Below are 19,003 nucleotides of genomic sequence, written 5' to 3'. Positions count from 1 at the left end.
GAGTCCAACTCGCACTTGGCCGGTTTCTTGGTAATCATAGTGGTTTATTTAGGTGAAATTTTCGCATTAAAAGTGGGTCTTCAAGATTTTGTGATCATTCATTATATTTGGTGTTTGAATACAATTTGAAGTGCAGTCGTGATTGAAACAGCTGTGTGATATTTCATAAGATTTCAAGAATAAATTATAATTATTTTATGTGAGTTATGTTAAACTTATGGCATTCAGTGGGTAGTGATTAGAAATGTGATTTGTGTTTACCCGAATATTTGTTAATTAATCTGTTGGTAGTCGCGAGAATGACCCTTCTCTCCTACCCGCCAATTCAAATGATGAAAAAGTATAAATGTAACTTACCATGGGATGGAAGGGGCATTCTCGCTTTGGCGCTTGAACCGGTAACATTGAGTAGGAAGGCTTACTGCGTGTTAAGTTAAGAATGTCGAAAGTGTTGAAGTAAGAACTTGGAGCAGAATAAATGTAATTAATTGTACCCAGGACTTTGAATCATCACAAGCCAGAAGTGGTAATAAACTGCGCCCATAAAAGGACCAGAACGTGTGAGTACCTAGTATATCTACATATTCATATTTTATATGCTCTGACGTTATGGTAGTAAGTTTTAAGTCGTGTAATGCTTATAATCTCAAAACCTGATTAATGATATGCAGATACACGATCACGGTCAAGTTGAAGTAATGAATGAAGACTTGTTACGTAATTTAACCACCGTAGCGTAACGTAACTTAACGTAACGTTACGTGTTTACGTAATTTTTAAGACCGCCTGTTGTTTAGCTCTGCCTGTATTTCTGTTTTCTTTTGTATTGTCTTCTTTTATTGAGGTGTGCAATAAAGAGTATTTGTATTGTATTGTAATTTACAACTCTGCGGGTAATCAAAATTAATACAGGCACTAAGCGAGTTGAAAGCCTAACTTTTTACAAGAGTCGTGTTACGATTATCGTACTTTTTACAAGAGTCGCGTTACGATGTCGTGTCTGCAGTGCAGTAGTATGCTATTATTATTTAAATTTTTGGGTAATATCAATGTTTAGCAAAGTTGAATACAATGGATACGACTTGCATAAATATTTAATGAATCCGTTATCAATTAAAATACAAACATATACTGTACGTGTACCATTAAAGGCAAGTACGTTTATTGTCGTTAAAAAGGAGCAATTTTATTTAACTGAGAAAGGTTTTTAAATTTTAATATCCTCATATTGTGAAGACATGCAGAAGTTCTCGGTTGATATGCAGATTTATTTGAAATACGCACTGTCGTTAAATGAAAGTGTTTACATATATTTACATCCTATATTTTAGTTTCGAATACTGAACCTAATCTGTTAAATAGTATGTTTAGTATGAGCTAAATTCTCCAATAGCAAGTCATGCTTGATTAACGCCTCTGGTTAGTTTTGAAATGAATATATATATTATAACCAGATATAATGTTAAAGTTGCATATGTAGATAGGTAGAGGCGTAGCTATAGTCACCATATAGATGGTGTACTATACTCTGACCTTAATGTTTCTAGTTGTCTATGTATGATATTTATTGTCAACAAGGTTTTTTCAAATAAATAGTATTCTATGTATGCGAACTATGTATGTTATTAAGATATCATGTAGGGGGTATCATATGTAGGTTGATAAAAGTGTAGTTAGTCATCATGTATGTGGTGTACTATGGCCAGACTCTAATGGTTCTCTATGTAGGTGGGTAAGAGTGTAGTTAGCATGTAGTTAGTCACCATGTATGTGGTGTACTATAGTCGGACTCTAGTGGTTCTAGATATCGTGTAGGTGGTATCATATAACCGGGTCTAATGTTTAGTTACCTATGTATGTGGGTAAGAGTGTAGTTGGCATGTAGTTAGTCACCATGTATGTGGTGTACTATAGTCGGACTCTAGTGGTTCTAGATATCATGTAGGTGGTATCATATAACCGGGTCTAATGTTTAGTTACCTATGTATGTGGGTAAGAGTGTAGTTAGCATATAGTTAGTCACCATGTATGTGGTGTACTATAGTCTGACTCTAGTGGTTCTAGATATCATGTAGGTGGTATCATATAACCGGGTCTAATGTTTAGTTACCTATGTATGTGGGTAAGAGTGTAGTTAGCATGTAGTTAGTCACCGTGTATGTGGTGTACTATAGTCAGACTCTAATGGTTCTAGATATCATGTAGGTGGTATCACATAACCGGGTCTAATGTTTACAGCTATGTAGATGTGCTGTTTGAGTGTGGCCATGTAGTGTGCTACCAGAGAATCCATTTTAGTGGGTTTAATAAGAGTTTGAGTTTAATACGGGTTTGAGTTTAATAAGAGTTTGAGTTCAATACGGGTTCGAGTCTAATACGGGTTCGAGTCTAATACGGGTTCGAGTCTAATACGGGTTCGAGTCTAATACGGGTTCGAATCTAATACGAGTTCGAGTCTAATACGAGTTTGAGTCTAATACGAGTTTGAGTCTAATACGAGTTTGAGTCTAATACGAGTTTGAGTCTAATACGAGTTTGAGTCTAATACGCTGAGTTTAAATGAGTAAAGAGTTTATGTTGAGTTTAAGGTTTATTTTGAGTTTAAAGAGTTTATTTTGTGGTTAAAGAGTTTATTTTGTGGTTAAAGAGTTTATTTTGTGGTTAAAGAGTTTATTTTGTGGTTAAAGAGTTTATTTTGAGGTTAAAGAGTTTATTTTGAGTTTAAAGAGTTTATTTTGAGTTTAAAGAGTTTATTTTGTGGTTAATTATGTGGTTAAAGTGTTTATTTTGTGGTTAATTATGTGGTTAAATTGTTTATTTTGTGGTTAAAGAGTTTATTTTGTGGTTAAAGAGTTTATTTTGTGGTTAAAGAGTTTATTTTGTGGTTAAAGAGTTTATTTTGTAATTAAAGAGTTTATTTTGAGGTTCAAGAGTTTATTTTGAGGTTAAAGAGTTTATTTTGAGGTTAAAGAGTTTATTTTGAGGTTAAAGAGTTTATTTTGAGGTTAAAGAGTTTATTTTGAGGTTAAAGACTTTATTTTGAGTTTAAAGACTTTATTTTGAGTTTAAAGACTTTATTTTGAGTTTAAAGAGTTTAAAGGGTTTATCTTGAGTTTAAAGAGTTTAAAGGGTTTATCTTGAGTTTAAAGGGTTTATCTTGAGTTTAAAGAGTTTAAAGGGTTTATCTTGAGTTTAAAGAGTTTAAAGGGTTTATCTTGAGTTTTAAGAGTTTAAACAGGAAAAAGCATTGTTATGCTGGTGTAGGGTGAAAGAAAGTTTAACGACCAATCATGCAGCGCACTGAAATTTAATTACAGGGTAAAATGGATTCCGATATTGACACCCCGAGATCATCTAGACTGCCGTCACGAGCAAGACTGATGCAGAGTCGCAGTAGACGCTGGAGGTCAGCGACGGTCTACCACAGAGGACGCTGTGGACTGCGACAGCCGAGCGTGAGGGGCCTGAAGACAGATGTCGTCACCACAGCAGGCGCTGACGATGCTCAGATGACCCGTACGAAGAAGGACCGCGGGAGTCATGGCGAAGCTCAAGAAGGACCTACAGTGGAGGATGTCATCAAGCATGTAACTAGTATTGTAATTTGAAAAAAATGTTTGAATTCAGAGAGAAAACATTAGATAATTGCAACTGTTAATTACAAACCTGATTAAGCCATTAATGTAATTACGTAGCTTCCCATAAACAGTTCTTACATTTACCATAAAAGGTCTAAAATTTTATTATTGATGTCAGTTATTATTGCTTATGCTGTGGTAGTTGTCTTTCTTCTTATTCTGATATATCAGGCTAAATTTTATTGCGCGTGTCATGTTTGTTATAAGTAGAACTTAATTGAAAATAAGTATGTTACAGTGCTAAATCAATACAATAAAATTTGGGCTTATCTATAAGTACGTGCCGATAATAATGTCTGCAATCCTGCGTGTAATTAGCTAAATTAACAAATCGTATAGGGTTGACAGTGTGGACGATGTATTTCGTGAACGTTAACATGATCAGTAGTATAAGTAGGTATTTAAATAGGTATCCCTTTTTATGTAACAGCAATACTAGTCTGAAAAATGAATACAGTTTCCATCTGCAGTACCTGATACCATGAGTAAATTAAATAATTTGAAGTTTTCCTCTACTAGAGTTGCTGTAATTCTTTGTATTATTTTATTCTGGTGTACAATGAAGAGTACTGGTATTATATAAACAGACTAACTATAATAGGATTGAAAAGGCATTGGGCAACACGGCAGAGTGTGATATTATTGTTGATCGTGCACCGGAGGTAGCACGCAGTCGGATGGCCGAGTGTGATATTTCATAAGATTTCAAGAATAAATTATAATTATTTTATGTGAGTTATGTTAAACTTATGGCATTCAGTGGGTAGCGATTAGAAATGTGATTTGTGTTTACCCGAATATTTGTTAATTAATCTGTTGGTAGTCGCGAGAATGACCCTTCTCTCCTACCCGCCAATTCAAATGATGAAAAAGTATAAATGTAACTTACCATGGGATGGAAGGGGCATTCTCGCTTTGGCGCTTGAACCGGTAACATTGAGTAGGAAGGCTTACTGCGTGTTAAGTTAAGAATGTCGAAAGTGTTGAAGTAAGAACTTGGAGCAGAATAAATGTAATTAATTGTACCCAGGACTTTGAATCATCACAGCTGATACTTTTGTAATTTTAGACCTGTCATTTGGTGTTGAGTATTTTTTTTTGGTAAGAGAGATTTCTTTATTTAGGGTTCCAAAGTATTTTTGGTGGTCATTATATATTTGTAGCCTTATTTACCTATACCCCCTATACGGAGTTACATATACATACTTTACCACAGTGTAAAAAGTAACTGTGGACCGACGCCTTTAATGTTTGCGCAAATGCCGACACCGCACAATAACACAGTGTTGTCACAGACTTTAATTAAGGACGCGTAGGGTTTGCACGACGGATCCGAAATGTATGGGAAGATCCGCGGATCCGGATCCAGATCCGGATAATTTCATACATTTCGGATCCGGATTGCAAACCCTAAGGACGCGTAATAACTTAATCCCATCAAAAACATACAATACATCATCACCATCATCATCATCATCATCATCATCATCATCATCTCAGCCTATATACGTCCCACTGCTGGGCACAGGCCTCCTCTCGAGCGCGAGAGGGCTTGGGCTATGGTCCCCACGCTAGTCCAATGCGGATTGGGGAGTTCACATACACCTTTGAATTTCTTCGCAGATGTATGCAGGTTTCCTCACGATGTTTTCCTTCACCGAAAAGCGACTGGTAATATCAAATGATATTTCGTACATAAGTTCCGAATATGGTTTGCAATCCGGATCCGAAATGTATGAAATTATCCGGATCTGGATCCGGATCCGCGGATCTTTCCATACATTTCGGATCCGTCGTGCAAACCCTAGTTCCGAAAAACTCATTGGTACGAGCCAGGGTTTGAACCCGCGAGCTCCCGATTGCAAGTCGCACGCTCTTACCGCTAGGCCACCAGCGCTCTACAATACATCAAATACATGGGCCTTTTCACTTAATTGAACACCTTTAACGGCCGGTTAGCAATCGTTACAAAACTGACGGTCAATGTCAAATCCCATACATTTTGTCAGGAATGTAACGGTTAAACGTTACTGAAACACAATACCTACTTGTAAAAAGATGCAAGTCTCGCAACGCAATTCATCATCATCTCAGCCATAAAACGTCCACTGCTGAACATAGGCCTCCCCCTTGGACCTCCATACGTACCGGTTGGAAGCGACCCGCATCCAGCGTCTTCCAACAACGCCACCATCCAACGCAATTCTTCTACTACAAACATGTTTTGAGATGTACCTAATTAATATTGCCCAACTTCACATTAGGTACATCTCAAAACTTTTTTGTAGTAGACGAATTGTGTTGCGAGACTTACACCTTTTTTACGCCACTTGCTTACCTATGACCAATAAGTTTATTTCACGCATTACAGTTAAAAAGTTTAATCAAGTGACACCTTATACGAAATATTTATCAAGCCTTCTTGAGCTTACCGTGGGGCTTAGTCATTTGTGTAAAAATGTCCTATAATATTTATTTATTTATTTTATTTATTTATTTATATAATTTATTATGCATACTTATGCAGTTTTTTTTGCAAACTGTACACGGAAGAAGGACTTTAAAAGGTATAGATAGTTTTTAGTGTTCCGTACAAAACTTTGTTCACGGAACACTTATGGGATCACTTCGGTCTTGCAAATTAGTTAAATGCCTTTTTCTCAGAGACCGTTTGACGTAGATACCTAAAATTTGGAACAGTTATAGCAATTATTTTTATTATAGCATGAGTCATCCTTTGCTTTGTGCAGGGCGTTTGCATTAACAACATTAGCTACGCGGACGACATGGTGCTGTTGAGCGCGTCACCCTGTGGTCTCGCGAGGCTTATAACGGTCTGCGAGCAGTACGCTGCCGCACACGGTCTTAAATACAACTCTGTAAAGAGCGAAATGATGGTGTTTGGAGTCAGAGGTAAATGTCCATCAACAGTCCCAGTATTACAACTAAACAATAACCCGCTTAAGTTGGTAGACAATTTTAAATACCTGGGACATATGATTACCTCTGACCTCAAGGACGGTTCCGACGTCGAAAGGGAGCGCAGGGCACTGGCTGTAAGGGCGAACATGATTGCCCGCAGGTTTGCGTGTAGCTCACCGGCAGTAAAGATTACGTTGTTCCGAGCTTTTTGTACATCTTTTTACACCAGCAGTCTGTGGGTGAACTACACGCAAAAACAGTACAGTGCCCTGCGCGTACAGTATAATAATGCGTTTAGGGTGCTGATGGGGCTCCCTCGCTACTGCAGCGCGTCAACAATGTTTGCGGAGGCGCGCGTGGATAGTTTTGCTGCCATTATGCGCAAAAGAGCCACTTCATTGTTATGCAGAGTGAGGAACAGCACCAACAGCATCCTAGCCATGTATGCAGATAGGTTTGATGGGGCCTACCTGAACCACTGTGGTGCACTCCACATGTGCTTAAATTAAATTAATTAATTATATTATTATGTAAATATATATGTAATAGATAGTCAATAAGTTGTGTGTGTATACCTACTAACATTAGTTGTAAGATTAAAATGTGTCACTAACGAAATTGATCCTTTGTTGGTCTTAAATAAATCTAATTTAATTTAAAAAATTTAATTTACCCCCATTGACCTTATACCTACAATACGTTTAAAGATCGATATCGGAAGCGCAGGTCGCAGTCGGAGAGGCTCTCGCGCATCCACTGCTGCGCTTGCGATCATCTCGTCGTGGGACTGAAGACACTAAGAAGAGAAAGATTTTGAAAGAGAGAGATAGACAACACAGGTGAAGAAGTTTTATAGCTATGAAGAGTGATTTATTAACAAGAAGTTTATTATCATTCAAAATTTAAAAACACATTACAAAAACACGCAAGTAAATTAAACTTATGCTAACACAAAACACAACTTGAAACTAAATACTAAATATAGAAGACTTCCTCCAAATCACTCCCTTCCCTCATGGTCGCAAAAACGCTAGCGGTGTTGCCCCTCTGCACCGCTAGTCTCAGCCTCTGGGCGAAGAAAGCGTGATTTATTTGTATAATAGTGTATGTCTAAAGATCGGCATCAGGGAAGCGCAGGTCGCAGTCGGAGAGGTTCTCGCGCATCCACCGCTGCGCTTGCGCCGTCATCTCTTCGTCGAAGTGCTCTCGCCAGCCCCCCGATTTGCCTGAAACATAAATGTTAGTGTGTAAACCAATACGTTTGGAGACACAGGTTTAGGCATCCCTGCGTTTCCTTAATTCCGTCCCAGGTGGTGTAATGTATGTTACACCATAAATCGTCTGTAATAGACGCAAAGGCCAATGTGATGAGTGTGTGCACCTTCTCGTCTTAGTGTAAGTATATACATATGTATATAGTTAATAAGAACTTTGCTATTATTTAAGTAAGACTCTTAACCAATGCCCAACAATATTTAACAAATGCCAATGCTTAATGCATGGCCGAAGACCTTCTGGACGTCCTAATAGGTACCGCTGAAAAAATACTTACTACTGAATTACTGCTGTTGCGCACCCGAATTGGATCTTAATTGGCCTCCGACTCAAAAGACCGCCGTGCTACTTTCTCTGTCCAAAGCCGTTTCTGTCCCTTCGACGGCGCCGAGTTCGCTAAGGTCTTTTTGCTCTTCGTGTTCCGAGCGGTACATACCTAGACGGCCTTCGGCAATAGTTATTGCGCCCTCTATACTGCACGATCTTAATCAATTCGGACTACGTGCCCGAGCCATGGGAGTCTGACATCGGAGCTGGAGAGATAAAGTGCAAAAAGACCTTTGCGAACTCTGCTTTGAACAGAGAAGAATGGCGTCTTTGGCATTGGAGGCCAAGATTTGACACATATCTAGATAGAATATAAAAAATGCTCTAAAGATTACACGAACATTTTTTGGGATGGTACCTTTCCGTATGAAGCTCTCGGCGTTAGGGTTGCCAATGCGGTTAGTCAGCCATGTCAGATTAACAGACTCATTCTTCCTGAAGTTGTCTATGTGCAAATGGACGCAAAGCTTCGCGATTTGCTCATTCGTTACTTCATTATCGAGAAATGTAGCTATGCGTTTTATAGCTGAGGGCAAATCCTGCAATGCAATGAGAAAGAAATTATTGTGAGAAATGGGAACCTCGCTCTGGTATTTTCCTGGTCGTCAAATATCGGCGAGGAAATGCCGCCAGTATAGTTACTTGGCCCTTTTGTTCCGTATCGAAGTGGAGTGTAAATTTGTACTTGCCATACAATTTAATATAGGTAGACAGTTGACGAATGCATTGTTATATGTATCTTTATCTAAAATTAGGCAGGTGCGTTGAAGTTAAATCATAAAACATACTAGGACCCGAAGATTCCAAAGACGTTTCCGCGATGGAATGCTGCCTTCTGCTGCGGAAAATCTGCGATTTCCTGACCATTGCCGTCATGGTTGAAGATCACGATTTATTTTTTCTCAATTTATCAAGTACAAAAATGTAATCAAGTTTATTTATCAGAAATTGACCCAAATACCTTTAATAAGTCCTCATAAAAGATGAAGAGCATGTGTGGGTGCTGACGGAGTGCCCATGCTTCTTTTAAATGCGCGAAGAACGGAGTATACGCAACTGCAATAAAAATAGTTTTTTATTACAGTGGCCATACTGCTCATGGAACGCATCGGTCGCGTCAGTGGTCAAAGCGGTCGTACCGTGGTGTTAAGCTGCCTTTCGACTGAGGCGAAGATGAACGGAGACGAGAGGAGAACTGCTGACCATTTGACCCCCCAAACTGACCTTAAAGATGGATCCGCACTTGAATAGCATTGGGAGCGGAGAAAAGATGTGGATTACAATTTTATTTACAACCAATGCTATAAGTTGACTCTCGCACTTCTCCCGTCATCTCCGCCTCAGTGGAAATGCAGTCTAAGTTGGCTTTAGAGGAATACTACAAGCCGTACTTACTCAAATCATTAATGAAAAGATTCCAAAACAATTTAAAGTCTCCAACATCACGGTCCATCAATTTGAAGAAATGATAAAAAGAAACTGCTACGTCCCTAGGATCACGAGCCACGTACACAACCCTAGCAGTATCCAGGAGATTTCCAGGTAACAGGGACAAAGGAAAATGATTTTTAATAAACCGGGGAGAAGGTGCATTTTCCAGTGTTTTTATGACACTGGGCCGGCTTCCGAATGTTTTTAGCAATTCTGGAAACGCCAGTTGTCTAGTTCTGTAACAAGGAGGTAAAATTAGATAAATTTGGAGCGTCAATTTTTTACCCGACTACGGCAACGCAAAAGGAGGGTTATGATTTTGACCGGTATGTATGTGGGTATGTATGTATGTATGTATGTTCATCTGTTCCCTCATAACTTCTAAAGTACTTATTATAATTTAACAAACGATGTGTCATTCGAATCGTCTTAATCGTCCGCTGGTTATAGGCTATATGGCGTCCCAAAAAAATGAACACTGCGCCCTCTAGAGGTCATAAAGTCACGAACCAAAAAACTAAAATTAAGTAATGATGATGTGTTATACATCATTGGAAAGAGCTCAATTAGCACATTTCAAATATATAAATATTGTTAGCGTTTGCACCCGGATTTGCTTGCATGCGCCAGATAAAACATTAAATTTTCGGTTAGGTGATTCGAACTATTAGCGGAAGCAGTTATAAAGTTGACCCAAAAATTTTTTATTAAGCTATGAGCTTCATCACATATGTTCCTTGAGTAATTCTAAGCATTTCAAGCCTGGGAGCCAATAAGAAATGTGTGTCTACTCGGATTTGTAATGGATTCAAACTTTCAACCCCTTTTTAACCCTGTTAGGGGATGAATTTTACAAAACGCTGAAATTACTTTTCCTGTCTTTCAATAATATCCCCAAATATAAAGATTCAAGTCCCGCGTTCGAAAATTTTTTTGATATCCATACAAACTTTCAACTCCTTTTTCACCACCTTAGGGGATGAATTTTCAAAAACGCTGAAATTAGTTTTCTTGTATTTTAATAATATATCGTTTTACGAAGTTTCAAATTCCTAGCTTAAAATAAAACTTGAACCCCATACAAACTTTCATCCCCTTTTTAACCCCCTTAGGGGTTGAATTTCTCAAAATCGCTTCTTATCTCTTGTACACTTTATAAATGTAATCTAGTGTGCAAATTTCAACTTTCTATCTTTTGTAGTTTCGGCTCCGCGTAGCAAAAATCTCCAACCAAATTTTTCACCTTTTTACGTTTTTCTTGTAAAATTACTATGAAATTGAAAAAACAAATATCAGCAATGAATTCTACGTCTTTGGTTTATACGAAAATGATACCAAACTTGCCCTAGTACCCACCAGGATCAGAGTAGATTTTTTTTAAAGATGACGGATGGCGGCCGTCTTTGTACCCCACCCTCCCCCCCACTTCACGCTAGAAATGCTTAGAATTACTCAAATATCAGATGTGATGAAGCTCATAGCTTAATAAAATTTTTTTGGGTCATGTATGGCAGCGTTACATAACTGACTCCAGTATATGAATCTACAAGCGCTCTGGTTTCTATTCGCGTGTTACGCGACTACGGCGATACAAGAAGGTTTTTGCAAAAGAAATTTGTTTGGCCGCTATACATGGTGATTTTTAATGTCCTGCTACATTTTATACCGTGAATAGATATACAGGGTGATTCCGGGGTCGTGGAGCAAGCGATCAAGGCATGATACACAAGCCCATACTGAACAACTTTTACTATGGGACCAACTCCGAAATCGCGAAAAAAAAATTGGTAGTTTCATACATTTCGGCCGATCACATTGGTAGTTTCATACATTTCGGCCGATCACTGTATTATGCCTTGATCGCTGGCTTTACTATGGGACCAAATCCGAAATCGCGAAAAAAAACTGGCCTTCCCATAGAACACGACAACATGTGATCGGCCGAAATGTATGAAACTACCAATTTTTTTTTTCGCGATTTCGGAGTTGGTCCCATAGTAAAAGTTGTTCAGTATGGGCTTGTGTATCATGCCTTGATCGCTTGCTCCACGACCCCGGAATCACCCTGTAGAAGTCCTGATCAGCCAAAATGTATGAAACAGTCAATTTTTTTACAAGATACGTACGCGTTGTACTAAAATTGTCGGACGGAGCCCGACGTACGCGTTGCAAATCCGGGCAACTTCGGCGCCCTCATACTAAAAGTGTCGGGCGTAGCCCGACGTACGCGTTCCAAAGCCGGGCGCCTTTGGCGCCCTCATACTAAAAGAGTCGGGCGGAGCCCGACGTACGCGTTGCAAAGCCTAGCGCCTTCGGCGCCCTCATACTAAAAGTGACGGGCGTAGCCCGACGTACGCGTTCCAAAGCCGGGCGCCGAAGGCGCCCTCATACTAAAAGTGTCGGGCGTAGCCCGACGTACGCGTTCCAAAGCCGGGCACCTTCTTCGCCCCCAGACTAAAAGAGTCGGGCGTAGCCCGACATACGCGTTCCAAAGCCGGGCGCCGAACGGCGCCCTCATACTAAAAGAGTCGGGCGTAGCCCGACATACGCGTTCCAAAGCCGGGCGCCTTCGGTGCCCTCATACTAAATGAGTCGGGCGTAGCCCGACGTACGCGTTCCAAAGCCGGGCGCCTTCGGCGCCCTCATACTAAAAGAGTCGGGCGTAGCCCGACGCACGGTTCCAAAACCGGGCGCCTTCGGCGCCCTCATACTAAAAGAGTCGGGCGTAGCCCGACATACGCGTTCCAACGCCGGGCGCCTTCGGCGCCCTCATACTAAATGTGTCGGGCGTAGCCCGACGTACGCGTTCCAAAGCCGGGCGCCTTCGGCGCCCTCATACTAAAAGAGTCGGGCGTAGCCCGACGCACGCGTTCCAAAACCGGGCGCCTTCGGCGCCCCCATACTAAATGTGTCGGGCGTAGCCCGACGTACGCGTTCCAAAGCCGGGCGCCTACGGCGCCCTCATACTAAAAGAGTCGGGCGTAGCCCGACGCACGCGTTCCAAAACCGGGCGCCTTCGGCGCCCTCATACTAAAAGTGTCGAGCGTAACCCGACGTACGCGTTCCAAAGCCGGGCGCCTTCGGCGCCCTCATACTAAAAGAGTCGGGCGTAGCCCGACGTACGCGTTCCAAACCGGGCGCCTTCGGCGCCCTCATACTAAAAGAGTCGGGCGTAGCCCGACGTACGCGTTCCAAAACCGGGCGCCTTCGGCGCCCTTATACTAAAAGTGTCGAGCGTAACCCGACGTACGCGTTCCAAAGACGGCCGCCATAGGCGCCCTCATAGGCACTAAAGGAGTCGGGCGTAGCCCGACATAGGCGGCGCTCTGCGTGCATTTCTGTACTGAGGACGCCCTCGCAAAAGTAATATAAAGTGACTTCAAAAAGTTAGTAACAAAATCATGACCCCAAAATTAATTAAATAAAAAATAAGTTTAAAAACTAAAACCCGACTACTGCAAATCGCGCTCTAAAAAGTATGAAACAAGATAGAATTCTTATCTAGAATTATCAAGCAGGAAATATTATAAATGCTACTATTTTTTTTATATAAAAATATAACGTAATATAATTTATATTAAACTTTCGTGAGACATATTTTAAATTGTTTATACGACAACGGTTTCACTCACTTGAATTTTTTTTAGTCGCTATTGGCGACATGTTTCGGGCCCGTCGGGGGTCCTTCCTCAGGCTCGAGTGCTCGCGGCGGCTGCAACTCGTGCACTGATCGCGCCGCTCGCCTCGTCGCTCGTTGCGCGCGCGCTGACAGAGCGGGGGCGGGGGGCGCGGTGCACTCCGCAGCCGGAGTTGTCAGGTCAAGGTCTGGTAGGGCGGCTGCATCGACTGGCATCAAGCACACTGCACTCACTATGTCCACGCGATCGTCACAACGCACATCCCGCCTAACTGGAAGGAATGTCTCCACGAGGTTGTCGGAACACATACGCAGCGTAAAGAACATGGATACCAGGAATTCAGCGGTGGCAGAGCACGCGTACGATACAGGCGCGTCCCATTTCATTCGATTCGATAGAGCGAGATTACTAGTACGGGAGAAATGTTTTGTGCCGCGTAAGATTCGCGAGGCGATTGAAATTGGACGCCGACCTAATTTCAATCGAGACGGAGGCTGGATGTTGCCACCTGCATGGAAGCCTATAATTCCTGGTATTAGGCGGGATGTGCGTTGTGACGATCGCGTGGACATAGTGAGTGCAGTGTGCTTGATGCCAGTCGATGCAGCCGCCCTACCAGACCTTGACCTGACAACTCCGGCTGCGGAGTGCACCGCGCCCCCCGCCCCCGCTCTGTCAGCGCGCGCGCAACGAGCGACGAGGCGAGCGGCGCGATCAGTGCACGAGTTGCAGCCGCCGCGAGCACTCGAGCCTGAGGAAGGACCCCCGACGGGCCCGAAACATGTCGCCAATAGCGACTAAAAAAATTCAAGTGAGTGAAACCGTTGTCGTATAAACAATTTGTAATATAATTTACTGAAATTTTTATATATTTACAGAGATTCAGAGGATCGCCGTGGTCGTATGCCACATTACTTTTAAGTTTATAATCGTGGCATACGACCACGGCGATCCTCTGAATCTCTGTAAATATATAAAAATTTCAGTAAATTATATTACGTTATATTTTTATATAAAAAAAATAGTAGCATTTATAATATTTCCTGCTTGATAATTTTAGATAAGAATTCTATCTTGTTTCATACTTTTTAGAGCGCGATTTGCAGTAGTCGGGTTTTAGTTTTTAAACTTATTTTTTATAAATCCAGTTATTGATCTGTTATTGATGTTTTTTATTATTTATATACCTAAATACGAGCGAGATGTACAGGAAAAAAACCGGACAAGTGCGAGTCGGACTCGCCCACCGAGGGTTCCGTAGAAATACATTATTTTTTTTACAAATTTATAGTCATGAGATTTTTCTCTGTACCTACTTGTAGTGTAAGACGATATTACTTGCCAAATTTCATAGTTCTAAATAAACGGGATGACCGCATACATTTTGATTCCCTTGAGAGTCTCAAAATACCTACATATATGTTTTTTGCGGCATTTATGGTCTTTCACGTTAACATAGAAGTTTGATTTTTATCACAGCTTCAAGGAATCATAGATCCACGCGTTCCCGAGATAAAGGGTCTTGACAGACAGACGGACGGACGAACAACAAAGAGATCCTATAAGGGTTCCGTTTTTTCCTTTTGAGGTACGGAACCCTGAAAAATGTCAAAATGAGTAACAATTGCATGAGAGGAGAGGTGTGCCCTGCAGTGGGACGCACCTATAAAGGGTCGGGCCTTATTTAAGTATCCCGGTGTTGAGCTAACATACAAAAGTGACCGGCATCTTCCAAATGTCGTCCACCCAACGAGCTAACAGAATGCCAGTGCATAATACATCCGAAGCGGCCACCATTCAGTTTTCATTTTGGTCCACCTGCGATCACTCTGCCTGGCAACATGTCCTGCCTAACTCCACTTTATTTGGTAATTAAGTAATTACATATCACTTGCACCACAGAATAAATAGTAGTACTAGGTACAGAAGACTCACTCTCTAACAAAACGCGTCTGTTACGATCAGCACAGATATGACCGCTAGGTGGCGACAGCGCCACGCGCGGCTTATGGGTTTCCCCAAAATTAGGGTGGAACGGATGTACTTTTAGCTACCTGTAGCAAAGCGACGAAATCGCGGAGTGAGTCACGCCTGCTTGCACCTTGGTGCGGCATCAGGTCTCGACATATCTCGTCTAGTCTTAAAACTAAGAACTACGTAAAATAAAACGCACTGCCAACTTACCCAGTGGAAATATATCTCAGTTGCAAGTCGGATTTCGATGCCTTGTCGTAATCAAGGTCGTTCTTCAGCAGCCAAACCAATTCCTGTGTCCATGTTGTACCTATATAATAGAAAGACAATAAAATTGCAGTTGTCATAAGCGCTATAGTCCGACAAGAAATTGTAGATTACCGTACACTAACCCATCTGATACCACGATGAAATCAATTCCAGTGGGTAGGAATGAACCCTCATTTCAGGAATATTTTTTTATTTAGTAATTAAAACTTAAATCTATCATTACAGGTTTTACCTAATGCGATAGATAAGCGATAAACCAATAAGTATATAAGTCTGCCAGGGCTTTTCCTGCCGAAACACCTTGGCAAACGAGATTATAAGCAAGATGACCATCAGTTACCGATACCGCACATTAACCCATGATACCACCATGAAACCAATTCCAGTCGGTAGGTATGCACCCTCATGTCTGGAATATATAAGTCTGCCAAGGCCTTTCCTGCCGAAACACCTTGGCAGACGAGATTATTTTAGCAAGATGTACATCAGTTACATGAAACCAATTCCAGTCGGTAGGTATGAACCCGCATTTCAGGAATATATAAGTCTGCCAAGGCGTTGGCAGACTTGACTTGGCAGACTGGACTTGTCAAACAAGGTCTCAGATGGGTAAATGTAGGGTAACTGATGTACACCTTGCTAACATAATCTGTCTGCCAAGGTGTTTCGGCAGGAAAAGCCTTGGCAGACTTATATATTCCTGAAATGAGGGTGTATACCTACTTACTGGAATTGGTTTCATGATGGTATCAGATGGGTTAGTGTGCGGTTACGGTAACTGATGGTCATCTTGCTTATAATCTCGTTTGTCAAGGTGTTTCGGCAGGAAAAGCCCTGGCAGACTTATATATTCCTGAAATGAGGGTTCATACCTACCGACTGGAATTGATTTCATCGTGGTATCAGATGGGTTAGTGTACGGTAACCGATGGTCATCTTGCTTATAATCTCGTCTGCCAAGGTATTTCGGCAGGAAAAGCCTTGGCAGACTTATTCCTGACATGAGGGTTCATACCTAACGACTGGAATTGGTTTCATGGTGGTATCAGATGGGTTAAATTAGGGGTCCCGGTGGCCACCTTTGAGAGCGTCTGCTAAGCACTTCCGGCAAAAAAATACTGGCAGACTTCGCTTTTATGTGTTTACATGTAAATTTCTAACTGCTGCCATAACTATTATTTCGGTATCAGATTGGTTAAATCAGCCCCCTTTTTTCGCACCGGAAGTGGCCTTCTTTTTCGTACTTTCGGCAATAAGTTCCGCCGTGGCAGACTATCGAATTCGGACTTAGCATCACTTTTATGGGAAAACATTGTGCATTTCATCGTGGTATCAAGTCGGTTAGAAAATTTGCGGCCGGCTCTTCTACTAAGGCCCACTTGCACCATCCCACTAACCCGGAGTCAAGCGGTTTAACCGTCAACTCAGTGTCAAATTGTACTGGTAACCATGGTAACTCCAGGTTTAACCGGTTAACCCCGGGTTAGTGGAATGGTGCAAGTGGCCCTAAGGCCCACTTGCACCATTCCACTAACCCGGGGTTAAGCGGTCAAACTATTAACCTAGTGTCAAATTGTATGGCTAACCATGGCATTCATAATTAAAAAAAAAAAAAAACTCCTTGTTTAACCGGTTAACCCCGGGTTAGTGGAATGGTGCAAGTGGGCCTAAGAGAATTACCGGAACGAGGATAAGTGATAATCCAGACGTCGTCAGGCCGAACCGTCAAAGTCTTGAACTGGTCGGCTTCATCCTTGTAATTGGTGGATATTAGACAACCGCCGTCTCCAAAACGGCCGAACTTAGGAATATCTGCAAACAAATATAAAACTAACCGCCGAAAAGGTCAATTGATACCTACCTCCAAACCACTAACTGAGTGATTCTTAAAAAAGTGGCATCGACAGGTTAAAGTAAATGAAATTTCTTTTTGTATTTTTTTTTACTTTTAATAACGATAAATATGTTTTACCACTTCAAGTACCCCAAATTTTCAAAAGGGAACGGAAAATGAAGAAGGTATTTTCAAGACGTACAATAATCTATACATTGAACACAGATTAAAGATAAGCAGGTTACAGTAAAAAATACATTCATTTTTATTTTCTCCCTTGAACAGATAATAAAACGAATGTCTCACTTTTAGCATAGATGAATAAACCTTCATACATATTAAAATGATATTATTATATTTAGGCCCCATACCAAATTCGTAAAATAATCGAGACAAGTTAAAGTTAACATTCCGTTACAAAACCCCCGATTTCTGCCTTTAACCACTTGTCTCTACGAAACTACGACATACTTACCTAATATTTTGCCATAGTTATGATCTAAATACATTTTTCTGTGTATGAGTCACATGCAATACCGCGCATGTACAGGTTGGTACAGTTTAACAGAGAAAATATCCTTGGACAAACTTCGTGCGTGAATATTGTTGTAAAAAAATATATATAAGGCCTGTGTAAAGTACATTTTAAAAGGTATTGTTTATGTTATTAAATAGCATGATATTTTATTTACATATATAGGTGCTTAAAAAATCTAAAGAACTAAAACTGGGAGTGCGATGCCTTTAGACAAGACAGGTTACAGTAAAAAGTGCTACTCTTTATTTTTTATAATATAAGTATTAAATTTAATTAAAAATAATGACTTGGCCTCGATAAACATTGTTTTAGTTTATCTAGATTCATTTTTTTTTTCATATGAAAAAGAGCAAATAAACATACATTCAATTCAAAAACTCGATGGCAGGTTAAGATGCCACTATTTTGAGAATCACTCAACTATCAGCTTGGTCCCATAGTAAAAGTTGCTCAGTAGGTATGACCCATATATTCACCCGGTAAATTATTGCAGGTCAAAGTCAAAGTTCTTTATTCGCATAAAATAAAATATGGTAGAGTAATAGCGGTATGGTAATGGTAAGATGACTAAATAAACAGCCTGATTTAATATGTCTGGGTCTTACGGAATTTTTGTTACCTATTAACATTGACAAATTAGTTGAAACTTTTGCTTATAGGTACTATGAATGATATTATATTATTTGTAAATACCTGGACATAGACCCGATAACAATTTTGCTGAATGTGGATCCAGTTCTTGAAATTTCACTTTTTCAGCCATTTTTCAATACCTACTAAATAAAATAAATAAACTAAATATAATAAATACCTGGACATAGACCCGATAACAATTTTGCTGAATGTGGATCCAGTTCTTGAAATTTCACTTTTTCAGCCATTTTTCAATACCTATTAAATAAAACAGTAGTTTTAAAATCTAGTTTTTTTGCAATGAGATAATTAAAAAAAATATCCGACTCGTAAATACTTGGCCGCTATTTTCTGTAGAGATGTAAAATAATTGATGCAATCATATTGTCAAGTTCAAAATACATTTCGTAATTAATACTCGTAATGTACCAAGTATAAAATGGGTTATTCGCGGATGGTCTAGAACTAGGGTTGCCAACTTTTTTTTGGTGGAATATAGTATTTTCCAGAATAATAAGGCGTC

The 19,003-nt window shown here is 40.5% G+C and overlaps 1 protein-coding gene across 1 annotated transcript; it reads right to left on the bottom strand.

Moving 5' to 3' along the window:
* Positions 1-7,535: 7,535 nt before the first annotated feature.
* LOC134668688 (sulfotransferase 1B1-like) lies at positions 7,536-18,610 on the bottom strand. The gene is given in 7 exon segments (XM_063526128.1): positions 7,536-7,786; positions 8,521-8,701; positions 9,124-9,218; positions 9,558-9,829; positions 15,416-15,515; positions 17,156-17,287; positions 18,541-18,610. Coding segments are annotated over 7 exon segments (1,101 nt in total).
* Positions 18,611-19,003: the final 393 nt, after the last annotated feature.

This window comes from Cydia fagiglandana, chromosome 11 (assembly GCF_963556715.1).
Source record: "Cydia fagiglandana chromosome 11, ilCydFagi1.1, whole genome shotgun sequence".
NCBI lineage: Eukaryota > Metazoa > Arthropoda > Insecta > Lepidoptera > Tortricidae > Cydia > Cydia fagiglandana.
This window is presented reverse-complemented; position numbering and strand designations above follow the sequence as displayed.